General features: G+C 40.3%; 2 protein-coding genes across 3 annotated transcripts in view; one reads left to right on the plus strand and one right to left on the minus strand.

The window, feature by feature from the left end:
* The first annotated feature begins 180 nt into the window (after window positions 1-180).
* Window positions 181-11,494, plus strand: LOC115268955 (myotubularin-related protein 10-B). The gene is made up of 10 exons (XM_062858960.1): window positions 181-335; window positions 423-493; window positions 2,756-2,807; window positions 2,924-3,072; window positions 3,137-3,292; window positions 3,370-3,494; window positions 3,562-3,790; window positions 3,976-4,206; window positions 4,270-5,022; window positions 10,888-11,494. The coding sequence occupies exons 2-10, from the start codon at window positions 440-442 to the stop codon at window positions 11,302-11,304; spliced, it is 2,166 nt and encodes a 721-aa protein (XP_062714944.1). The 5' UTR covers window positions 181-335; window positions 423-439; the 3' UTR covers window positions 11,305-11,494.
* A 142-nt stretch (window positions 11,495-11,636) lies between these two features.
* LOC109406730 (metabotropic glutamate receptor 8) overlaps window positions 11,637-12,872 on the minus strand; it is a 48,830-nt gene continuing 47,594 nt past the window's right edge. For both annotated transcript variants that reach the window (XM_062858959.1, XM_029877176.2), the window contains exons 13-14: window positions 12,065-12,216; window positions 11,637-11,991 (exon numbers count right to left, since the gene is read on the minus strand). In XM_062858959.1, coding sequence (XP_062714943.1) covers window positions 11,794-11,991; window positions 12,065-12,216 — 350 coding nt within the window. In that variant the 3' untranslated portion in view covers window positions 11,637-11,793. The remainder of the gene's footprint in view (window positions 11,992-12,064; window positions 12,217-12,872) is intronic.

Genomic DNA, 12,872 nt, shown 5'->3' on the forward strand with positions numbered 1-12,872 from the left:
TATTGAATTTTTCATTTTTCCATATAAACGATGACCCACTCTAATGTTCATGTTCGTTTGTTCTGTGCTATCGTCTTTTATCTGTGATTTGGAAATCCACTTAAAAACTAGCGCCACATTTTCGTGCAGTGGCAGGATTGAAGTTTTGCGCAACCAACCGCCCAAAAGGACTAAAACGCAATCAGTGTGTTTAGTTTGACATGTTTTGATTAGAAGGAAAATCGAAATCGCTCACCTTTCGCCATATTCGCAAAAGTTTTGTTCGGAGAATGTTGGACGTGTTTTAAAAAGTGAAATTCGTGAAATTTGTATTTATTTCATTTAGAAAACAGCTGGTAAGTTGTGTTTTTGTTTCCTCGTCGGCCAGATGAACAACAGTGATAATTGACTGGATTCATTATTGTCGCGTGACCCCGTTTCAGAGGAATACTGCAGCAGGATGAATGAGCTTCGTCACAAGCCGAAGGAAAATTTCACCAGTTACGTCAAGGAGGTAAACAAAAATGTTTTATGGTTTATTATTCCCTGGAAATGCACTCAAAATGAAATGTTGATTGATAATTTAATCGATTAACTCTACAAAAATTGAACATTAAAATCGTTCTCGGTTTCAATCTAGAAGAAACATTCCAGTTCAATATCTTCATTGGAGTTGATATGAATTTTAGTTAGTCTAGAGCCTATCTGGGGGGTCTGCCTAGATGTAAACGATTGACCTAATTTGAGTACCTTACTGATTTTCCCTTTTGCTGCCCCGCTGGGTTTTTCTCAGTTATTATTTAAAAATAACTTCTTAGTCGCTGTCCATAAACTACGTAGACTCAATTTTGGCAATCTCACCCCCTCCCCCCTCGTAGACTTTCGTCCATACAAAATTTTCGAAATTTGTAAGGACAGTAGACTTTGACCAGACCCCCCCCCCGTCCACCCCTCTCAGAGTCTACGTAGTTTATGGACAGGCCCTACCTACTATAATTAAAATGGCGTGCAATGTCTCAATAGTTTGTTAAACTCATCAAACGTGTGAAAAAAAATGTTTTTTTCCGGTTCCTTGACCTAAGCTAAAGTTTTGTATCTAGCAGGCTATCGTTCTCTAATAAATTACAATTACAATTTAATTCAATACATATTTAAATTTGATTACAGTTTTATTCAATATTTTTTAATTTTCTTGTAGTAAAAAATAATTTATGCTGATTTAGATTGCAAGGCACTATCACCAAAACACCCAACCTATGCTTCTAAAACATACTGGAAAAACTTGTAATTAGAAGGCACGAAATGTTGCTAATTATTGACAAATTGAGAGATGAAATTTGTGAAAAAAAATCGCGTTCTGGTGGGATTCGAACCCACGAATCTGTATTCGCTAGATCGGCGCTTTAACCAACTAAGCCACATAACAGGTAATGGTTCTGCGGAATAGAAAGCCAAACTGACTCCGAAGCCGCACCGTGAACACTCCTATTTCACAAACTCATCTCTCTTTCGGCTTAGATGTCAATCCACAACACACTCCTGTTTGTGCCCACTAACTACAAGTGAGAGCGAATTATTTTTATGAAGCCGAGACTTACTCTCGTACTCCACATACCTAGCCACCAGGCAGCTTCACCACGGATCTTCAGAATACTCCTGATGCTGTACGTACTTGTGCTTGACGTACTCGGTCGTCTCTCCCGGATATAACGCTTTCTACACGTCCGCGAACCCACTGATGACGCGCCGTTCCACTAACAAAAAGAACCATGCAGATCACCAACTTTCATGTCCCGCGTTTCCGCAAACCATTTGCTCCTGCGGGTAATGACCAGTGCGTACTCCTTTACCCACCTATGTCAGAACTCGTCGCAAATCGATTAGGCCAGTTTCCCCGAACGTCAGTTCCCCGAATGACCCGTTTCCCCGAAAAGACTACATTACATTCTTGTTCGAAATGATCACTTGCCACAACGTGTTTGTGATCCTGGGGACTTGGTTATTCCAAAAGTTAACTGAGCATAATTTGACAAGTCGTTAGAGTCAATTTAGTTCTAGAAAGAACGAGAAGATTTTTTTTATATGTATTAACGAGATTTTTAGCCCTAGGCTAGTTTATCTCGGCTACAACGAGCAGAAATGAAAGAAGGAGTCATATTACCATTCTTCATTCAGCAGAGTTCCAGCAGGTCCGAGGAGCAAAAGAACTTAAAAGAACCGCCTATAAAATAAAGAAGAGTGTGATTCGGGGAAAAGGATCAGTCGGGGGAAATGGCATTCGGGGAATTGGCGTTCGGGGAAACGTCATTCGGGGAATCGACATTCGGGGAAAGTAGCACAACCGTATGGCAATGACTGATTCTTACGAACATTTTCTCCGGTGTGGCTGGCGAGTTGGAGAGGGTAGAAGTGTTATAACTGACAAAACAAACAGTCGGACGCTCTTATTTCTATGACTTGCTTGTTATTTTGTGGATTATTACTTTTTGGTTTTGGAAGGTACCTATACGATTCACTATTATGCCTTATTTTTTTTATTTTGCATCCGAATAGCACTGATATTGTCAAGTCTGTACCAATACCCTAATCCCACACCAAAATACCCTTTTCCTATCCCATGGCGTTTGTGTGGTCAGCAAAGACTATTCATTACCCCTCCTTATCATCGGCTTTGGACTGACTTGCGCTCTCATTGCGCCACCAAATGCTGCAAAATGAAAATGAAAAATGAAAACTTGAGTAAAACTTGGTACTGAACATTATTTAACATCCACAGGGTTTTAACGAAAGTTTTGCATCGGACGAATTCAAACCAAAATTATTGTCAGGTAAGTCGCCTGTAACATTGTGCAACCATAAATTCAAATTAGCCAATTTCACATTGACCGGTTCAACCGGTTCAAAATCCGTCACCCTAGAATAAGGAACTCTATGTCTTTCATAGGTGAAATTGAGGCTGCCCGAGTTAACAATGTGTGCATGTACACAACACATTGCATTAAAGATAATAAAAACATCGATGAGAAGGAAGGAGCCATCATCATTACCAACTTTCGCCTTTCCTTTTTATGCATTGAAAGCGAGGCTGAAGAGGTAATAATGACCATAGAGTAGCATAGAACATAATTTTCAAACATGATGTGTTGTTCTGTTACAGCTCTCAGCCTACCAGAAAAACACATTCCTCGGTAAATACGATGTGTCTTTACTGAATATAGATAAAATATATCAGGTAACAGACAAGAAAAAGCGTGTGGTAAATCCACAGTCAAAAAACAGCAGTAAGATTGAGATTATCAAAATCGTATGTAAGGTTAGTAACTGCCCTGGAACTGGAACGGCTTGAAATTGAATATAATTATTAACTAACCTAAAATTTTCTCCTCACAGAATTTTAGAATATTTACCTTTGGGTTCAGAAAAGCTGGCGTAGGGAAGGGAAAATACGTTGCTGATGCATTAGTGAAATTTGCTTTCCCCGCAAAACACAGTCTTCTGTTCCTTTACAACTACAAGTATGAAAAGAAAATTTGTTTGTCAAACCCTCAGCTATCTCCACTAACCTGTATTGGTGTTTTGTAGAGAGAAGTATTATCATTCGAGCCGATCGGTTTGCATGTTTAACAAGAAATGTGACTGGGTCAACGAATTGAAACGATGTGGCGCCGAGTCCGGATGGAGAGTATTTTCCAAGGATAACATGGAAGTCAACAGCACCCTGCCCATGCATTACGTAATACCTAAGCATTTAACGGATATCGAATACCTCAACAATTCCAAGAGCTTTAGGAATTGTCGTTGTGCAATATGGGTAAGTAAGATCTATCTTTGGCATTGTCCATAAACCATGTAGACACATTTTTGGTCATCTTAGACACCCCCTTTCCCCTCGTAGACTTCTGTTCATACAGCATTCTTCAAAAGTATGATTATTTGCTATCATTTCAAAAACATTAATCGAAACTGGCAATACTTAAACACAATAATTTATTTTAGGTTTGGAGTATTCAAAATGCTGCACTGGTACGGATGGCGGAACTGAACCCGGAAATTGCCAGCTCTACCATTGAAAACACAATGTTGGAACACGTGCGCAGATGTGATCCTTCAAAGAAGCCCATACATTTAATGGAGCTTACCAAACTACTTCCCAGTATTCAAGATGTGAACCTGAGTTACCTCAATCTGAGAAAACTGTGCATACCGGAGAACGACCGGGAATTCATGGTTAGTAATCTTAATGCAGGTGATCAAGAACAATAAACGCATGACTTATTTTCATCATTTCAGCAACAAGACTCCAGGTTTCATTCACTACTCGACAAAACCTACTGGCTCCTATATGTATCGGTGTGCCTGAAGAATTCGGTAGAAGCCGCTAAAATGTTAATTAGTGGCCGCACCGTAGTGTTACAGGAAATCAGTGGCCGAGACATGTGCAGTGTTATATCCAGCTTGGTGCAACTGTTGCTCGATAATAGCTTCCGAACAATCACCGGTTTTCAGACATTGATTCAAAAGGAATGGGTCAACTTGGGACATCCTTTCAGCGATCGTATCGGGCACATCTACAACGGAAACTCGATTGAGCGGAGCCCGCTGTTTTTACTTTTCCTGGACTGTGTTTGGCAACTGTTGCAACAGTTCCCGGAAGAATTCGAGTTTTCCGAAACTTTTCTCACAAGTTTGTGGGACTCAGTGTTCCTTCCTGTATTCGACACATTCATGTTCAATTCGGAGACTGAAAGGCAGATTGCTCAACTGAATGACCGTATTATTTTGAGGCCTGTCTGGGACTGGGGTGAACAGTTCAGCGACAGAGACATAGCACTGTTCTCTAACCCGCTGTATAAAAAACCTCCGGACACGGGACACGCGCTTGAGAAGAAGCTAAGATTACCACCGACGGCGTTTCGTCTTCCTTGTATCGACGATTTGAAAGAAAGCAATAATTTGGCGATGCATCATCCATCGGAAACGATTGCGTCAGCTCTTAGACCTTCCACCAAAACATCTGACTCTCAGCAGCAGAATACTGCTTCGGTAAGTAAATCTGAATATTTTCCTTTAGTTGTAAAATTTGTTCATGTCTAAAACAAATCATCTATTTCAACATTGACTCCATACTCCCATTAATTGGGGTAAGAGTCCAGGAAAGCAAAATGCCGAACGTACCCTGCTATGTAGCAATATTCTAAACTTCGCGATGAAGTTAGACAATATGTTCGTCAGTTGTTGAAATCGAAAATAACGCTGCTCCATTACTGTATACAGTTTTCAGGCGCAAGTTTCGAACGACAAACATGTACTGCACCGAAAACGAGGGTACACAATAAACATCCTCATCCCCCTTCCGATGGCTGATACTGCTGGCAACTGAATTAAGTTCTAGCGTGGTACCCTCTGTAAGAGAAGCCGCTCGTGTTTCAATAATCGCTCACGAGCGTATAAAACCTTATGCAAATGTTGAGAACCATTGGATTGGGTCTCATGCTCTCGTCGTTCTGCGTGCTCGCCGATAGCATTTCGTTATGCCTTTGGTCGATGCACAATCGCACGCAGAGATTAATTAGAAGTAATGTAGTAGTAACGTATCGTCAGTTGTAATGTATATTTTATAGTGTAAATAAAGTATGTTTTAATGTGTTTTTTCGCTACACCTGGGAGTTTAAATAGACTGTCATGTCTCCCGGCCACCCCGAACTCCAGGTCGTAACAGTGGCGACGAGAAATCGTGCGTGCGGTGAGGACCCGCGACACGTTAAGTTTTCCGCGGCGGAGAAGATGGCCGACGGCAACACGATGGACTTCGGGTGGAGTGAACAAGCCCAGTGCCAGCATTCAGCGTCAATGGCTGGACAGGATCTGCACCAGCGTCAGGTGGATCAGCGGCTGTATTCGTCATTTCCGTCATGGCCCGGGGAAATGCATCCTCATCAGCATCAGCAACAGCATCAGCATCAGCAACAGCAGAAGCAAGCAATAAAAAACCCTATTGTCGTACCTGCACCACCCGACGGCAGTAGTGATGAGGTTTTCGAACACGCTCAGCAGAACGAGTGTGCAGCAGAGGTGTGCAAGTCGTCCGATGTAGGATCACTTCGGGAAGCAGAAATTATTTTCGATAAGCACCCACCGATCGGCGCGAATGAGTCGGATCGAAAGTTCGTACAATACTTTCTGGATCGACATGGGCATCGGATGGATTTGACACGTGGACGTGGCTCAGGTTTTTCTTATTAAAATAGCTAAAGAAGGTGATCTACAATTTATTTGATAACTCATGAAGCAGCAGCTGGAGACAGTTAAATTTTTGGCCAACACATGTCAATACCACTAGCATCGATATTTATTATGGGGAAAAGAAAGTGGGCTAACTCGGGGCTTTTGTTATACACTAGTATGAAATCATCACAAAAATAAATGAAAATTGACAGTTGAAATCGATTTTTTGAACTCCAAACATGATGTGAAACAATTTTCTGACTATTTTTCAATGTAACATGCCTGTTTAATAACTGAGGCATCCTACACACTACTCAAACCGTTTGACCAACATTGCCACCGCCTCCAGGTTGGTCGAACCAGCGAATGTTTCTACGGTTTCTACAACCGTATGACGAGCTGCCAAATCGTGTTGCACCAACATGTCACTTTGGTTGCTTCAACATACTTTCCCATATGAAATCGCACTATGGACTTATCCACCGATGAACCGAATTCATCGCGGACCGAGAATTTTGACACTAGAGCGGGGTCTGTTCCAATCAGAATCGTCCAATTATGATTGGAAACGGCCCCGCTCTAGTGTCAAAATTCTCGGACCGCGATGAATTCGCTTCACCGGTGGATAAGTCAATGTTTGTGCAACAACACTACACACGGTACAATCGGTTCGTCAAACATTGGCTCCGCCCACCGTTGGATTGGGTAAAATCAAACTGGTTTGATTTTTGTCGACCAAACCGTCAACCGTCAAATCGGATTGACGAACTGCCAAATCGGTTCGTCAAACAGTATCACACACGGTCAAACTTAGCACCAACTTCAACACCAACCAGGGGGCGGAGTCAATGTTGGTCAAACCGTTTGACAGGTGTGTAGGGTGCCTCAGGCGCACCACAAACCTTGGCACAAACATAATAAAAATAATATTTGGTGCTTCTTCGGCCAGTATATTTTATGATAATGTATATCTAGATATGCTATTTATATTGATTTGGACCCTACGTCTTTACAATGTTGCATATGAACAAATAATTACTAAATAATTGTTTGTAAGCTTCAACAGTAATACTGACTTAGGGGCTGTCCATTAACCCTTCAGCGCGCGCGCTGTTGTAAAAAGTACAACACCACCAAAAAACCTCGCTTTCCGTATACAGCGCGAGCGCGGTGCAGTTTCGGTTGCTTGATGGCGCGCGTCCTGGAAGGTTAATTACGTAAGGGTTTTGTTTATTTGTTTATTTGTTTATTTGTTGTGTGTGCATCAACAGGCAGCAACCTGCCCCAATGATGTTTGGTGTTAAAATTATATACATAATACAAAGAGAAATATGCTAGCAAACGAAACAAAAGACATGTCAAAAGATAAAATACAAGCTTAAATTCTAACACAGACGTAGTCAATAGTTTCTACTGTTAAAAAACGAAGAGAATCTCCGGCGAAGAGTTTCCCGGGCCAGATGGAAATCGAAGATTGATGCGACTCTGTTGAAAATCCGTTGCAACCCGTGGATAGCGCCGGGGGGGGAGTTGGAGAAATCTTACGTTCCATACAAAAATATTTGAATGGATTGGTAGGGTTCGACTGAATGGGATAGTTATGCTACGGAAACGGCTAAGCAGTCTCGAGGAAATCAAACGATACTATTTGATTTTAACCAACGTTTCAACCACTTTTTTGGTCTTTTTCAGGGGTTCTGGAAAGTTTATTGTATAGTTTTTTGTACTTTGAAATTAATGAATCTAACTTACAATCGCTATTATCGTTTTTCGTCAAATGTTCTGCATAGAACTGTCGGGGTCTGGTTAACTATTTTGTACATCGAGCTAAAGCAATTAATGTATCTTGGTCGATTACACATATTGGTTTGGACGTAACGTGATGAATTAGTGATTCGTTGCTAATTGTTAATTTCTCGTCACTAAATTCTTCAACTTGTTTTAGGCACTGTTTAGTTTTCTGTTTGCAACTTACACTATTGGAGAAAAGCTTCATCGACAGTAATAGAGACAAAACCCACCATTTTCAATTTACCAGTTGCAAACAGAAAGAGACACAAACAACCTTAGCAGGAACTTTTTGACTCTGCAATTTATATAGTTTTGGAGATCCTCTAGAATTCAGTCGAATATTCTATTCAAGATCTTCAGTAAGTTTCTTATGAAATTGCACATAAAAACATCCATGTTAATATGTTTAGGGGGCAACATTTAAAATTTCATAAATAGCTGGACAAATCACTGTAGTCTTTCTCAAAGGAATCACGAAATATCACACACATCTTGCTAGTAGGCATTAATCTGAAGTTCTTATGGCAAAAGAAAATCAACAGCAGTTTCTTGCACTTTTTTTCTCGCTTCACATTTTTTTTCGTGAAATGAAATTTTGTGAGGCCCCTGAAATGTGGTGTCTCTGATGACACCAAACCTCTATATTGGATATCCAGAGCACTAGAGGTTTTGTCTGTCTATAACAGCATTCTGCCCTAGTGTGCGCTGTGTTTACTACTGAATACATTTCTTGATACATATAGCTATTGTATAATAGTAATGGTATGATTAAAGATCTGCACCGTTGCCCGAACATACCTACCTTGAAGTAACTACTTCAACAGAATAAAATGTAACGATCATGCACTGCAGCCTGGTTGTATTCAGATCACGCAAGAACCCGATGAGATTATTATTCCGATGATTTTTTGCCGCTGGGGGCCCATTTGCCGCAACGGAACTTCATGCAACATGGCCGTCTTGTTCTTCGATGATTGGAGACTACGGGGTGTACCGCCAGAGAGTGAAGACTGCTCTGGAATAACGCTGTAGGAAGCACAATTAAACATTCACCTCCAATCAGTGACATCTAATACCAGGGCGAAGCTACGATGAACGCTGGGATCGGGATAACACCGATAGCACACGAAACATTTGAACAAAGCAGCTAGTTGGTTCGGTACTGATTCCATTGCATTGAACAATAGAGTGTTGTAATCAGTGAAGACTGAAGAGGTTGGTTGTAGAACGGAACATATTGAACTGTTTAACTTTCAATCCATCGAAGATTTGTCGCGCGTTAGGTCACGGCACCATTTAGGTATGATCGCGCAAGTTCACAAGGCTCGAGAACGACATTTTTTCTCAGAACTGAAACACTTCGTAAATGGTTATACCCCGGACAGACATGTGATACGAGTGTGATTCCTGTACAACGGTACGCAGTGTCAAGAAAATTCTAACAAGACTGACTTGAACTGAAAGAATTTTCAGTATGGCACTCATTTCAAGCGCAATTGTACAGTGATTCCTGTATCACATGTGTGTCATAAGTATTACATGATTTATTAACAGCACTGCGGATGCAGTGGATTGGCCTACGCTGTGTTTACTACTGAATACATTTCTTGATACATGTATACTGCCCTCACTCGCAAAACAGTCCCGTATGGATAGGAAATCCAGCAAAGATGGGACTGTTATGCGAGTGGGGGCAGTATAGCTATTGTGTAATAGTAATGGTACGGTTAGAGATCTGCACCTTGCCCGAACAGGGTCAGTTCATTGCACATAGAGTATCTTCGCCACACGCTCTCATTTAATAACTGTGGAAATGCTAAAAGAACTTTGTCTCAGTTGGGACGTTACGCCAAGAAACAGAAGACATCTTCAAAGTGCGCCTTCATCCTTGCTGCCACCTTTGTTTTGTCTGTCCTAACCGATCATTGTGAGTGGCGGGCATTGTCGCAGTTTTCTGGTGCGCACCATTGGCAGTTGCATTAAAGCTCTGCATATAGTTCCGATTCATAATAATTATGGTGTGTGGGGGCAAGATGGGTCAGGGGGCAAGATGGGTCAGTACCGTTTTCAATCGCACAATATAAGTTTTGAATCTTTCAATATTTTTCCCAGATGAACGACGGGGATACACAAAAAGTGGTGCATATATTGTTTTGAATATTCTATACGTTCCTCGCACAGAAAAAAATAAAATATTTTTTCGTTAAACTTCTTATGCTATACATTCCATATGACTACGTGTATTGTGTAGACGGGGCAAGATGGGTCACCCTAATTTTTCGGTATGTTTGCATAGTTTTTGAAAATGTTTTATTTTTCATGGAAAGGCTATTCTGTGACCTACATTATCGAAGCAATTGGAGCACTGAAAATTTGAGAACATATTTTTTAAATTTTCCTTAAAAAAATATAGGTTTTCAAAGTCCGTTTATGGCTACCCGAACAAAAATCTTCTAGTTCTGAGAATAATCTACAGATATGTTTCAACACTTTCTTCATGTAATCTGTACGTCTATGAAGCTTAGATGTATAGAGAAAAACTAGAAGATATAGTATTTTTTGTTGGAGGAAAATCGAGTTTTCTTATAGCTGACCCATCTTGCCCCCGTTAAAATGAGGTGGGGCAAGATGGGTCATGTTTTGAAAAGTGTTTGTCAAGACGCAGGTTTCAAACTTTATAACCTTTTTATGCTCTTATACCATAGCTGACTATAGTGTATCTTAGAGTCGTGGTAGAATACAGAGAAATGCGATTTATATTCAGAAAGTTATAGGGATCCATTTCTTAGGTGACCCATCCTGCCCCCACTTACCATATGTTGTTAAAGAAATACGAGTCCCGTCAATTCCACAAGAGATACTTACAATTATTACATATCATTTTCTTTGCAGACTGCTTTCCTGGAACCACAATGTACAGTGAGGGACATGGAGATTTGGCACCAGTGCTACTTCCGTTGGATACCATTTTTAGAGATAAAGAACGGTGGCTATCCGCAAGTTGATCTCTTCAATAGATCGGTGCTGAACAACATAAGCAAACTGATGAAAGTGATAAACACGGGCACCATGACGGCTTCTAACGAAAACATACTGCTAGGCGGAGCCAACAGCGAGGAGAACTTGCTGAACAAGGAAGCCGCCAACGCCAACGAAGACTTGGATGGTGTTAAAATACCCGTTATTAACTCGTTTTTCCCGTTCACCAGCAACGTTAGCAACAACGAAGAGCTGCTGGATATTCTGGTGACCAATGGGGAGTTTTTGCCGGACGGTTCGATTCTTGATTCAGCTTCGTTGAATTACTGATTTTTGTTTGCCTCGGGGCATCGTTACGCGTCATCACTGCAAATTTATACGTGTGCACACGTAAAACAACTAGAAAATCAAAGTCCAAACATTGTTATGCAGTTAATTTTGATAAACATTTTACTATTTTAAATGTAAATATTTAAACCGCAGAACCAGTTAAGTGGAAATACATTACTATTACAGTCAAGACATGAAATAAATTCGGATAATATAGAGAACGCCAGTAGTGACAAAGATAGTAAAAATATGAAGACAATAAATATTCCAAGTACCCGTCAAGTTCATTCATCTTCCTCCATGCTTTTCAATAGCTTCGCCACAACTCACAGTTTCGGTATTCAATTTTATTTTCAATGTATGACGTGGCATACAAGTCTGTTAAAATAACTCTTTTGTCGTTTTGTTTTCCTCGCTGTTTTTGTATCGAATTTTCGGCCCTGTTTTGTTATTATAGTGCAATGCTTGTTTTTTTTTTATTGTAGTTTCCTAGTACGCGGCTGTAATATTTTCGTTTGAAACATTTTTTATCACTTTTTCGTTTTCATTGCATGTTGCTGCGGTAACTATCACTGCGGCCATCACCGACGACTGTGCCGATCCGGTTGTTTTGTTGATGGTGCTGTATCGTATTGGCATCATACTTTGCCGTATATTACGCTCCGGTCGAATTAGAATGATGTACAACTGTTTGAAAAAAAAAAAACAAAATAAACTTAGTTCCTACATTTAAATGAGTTTATTACTATACTATGATTACCTTAGGTGAAAACAAGCAAACAAGGGTAACCGTAGCCGATAGGCTTATCGTTACGGACATGGATGCTATACGGAGCTGAACATTGTTTCCGGTTCCAAAATATAACGGGATGAATGCAAGCCATATAACACAAGTTGTATACATCGTGAAGCCTACATGGAAGATAGAGAAGATGAGTGACATGAGTTAATGCATCTGATTTATTGTTTGAAGTAATATTATTTTTTTCACGAATTTACTTTTCAAATTCTGGTGACTCTTGATGTATTAATGAAGCTTTAAATAACTTTATAGGGTAAACGCTCCCTTAGTGGAGGTAGTACCAATAGTGGTGATAGTGACAATTTAACACTAATTAAGTGTAGAATTAGCTCAATGTAAAAATAGGGTATTGGTTCCCTTCTTAAGCATGTGGCTCCCATTTTCATCCTACGAAAAACAAAGGATGTTTGTTTGTTTCTTATTTTTGTATTTTATGTTAGAAGTGAGTACCCATGGAAACAAAAAGAACGCAATCAGTCGGTGCCGTAATCGCTTGTTTTCAAATAGGATTAATATAGGAGCGTGAGATTACTGATACAATACATACCCTACACGTTAATAAAAACAAAAAAAAACACTATTTCGACTAAAAAGCTCGCAAATGATATTTTTAATAGATGCATTATGGTCCCCTGCACGAGTTTATGCTGGCCTGCTTACTCTCACCGAAAATTTGACGTTTAAGCGGTGCCCGCACCTCCCAAACGTAAAATTTTCTGTGCGAGTAAGCAGGCTAGCATAAATTCTTGCAGTGGACCATACTTTA

This window comes from Aedes albopictus, chromosome 3, assembly GCF_035046485.1.
Source record: "Aedes albopictus strain Foshan chromosome 3, AalbF5, whole genome shotgun sequence".
NCBI classification, from domain to species: Eukaryota; Metazoa; Arthropoda; class Insecta; order Diptera; family Culicidae; genus Aedes; species Aedes albopictus.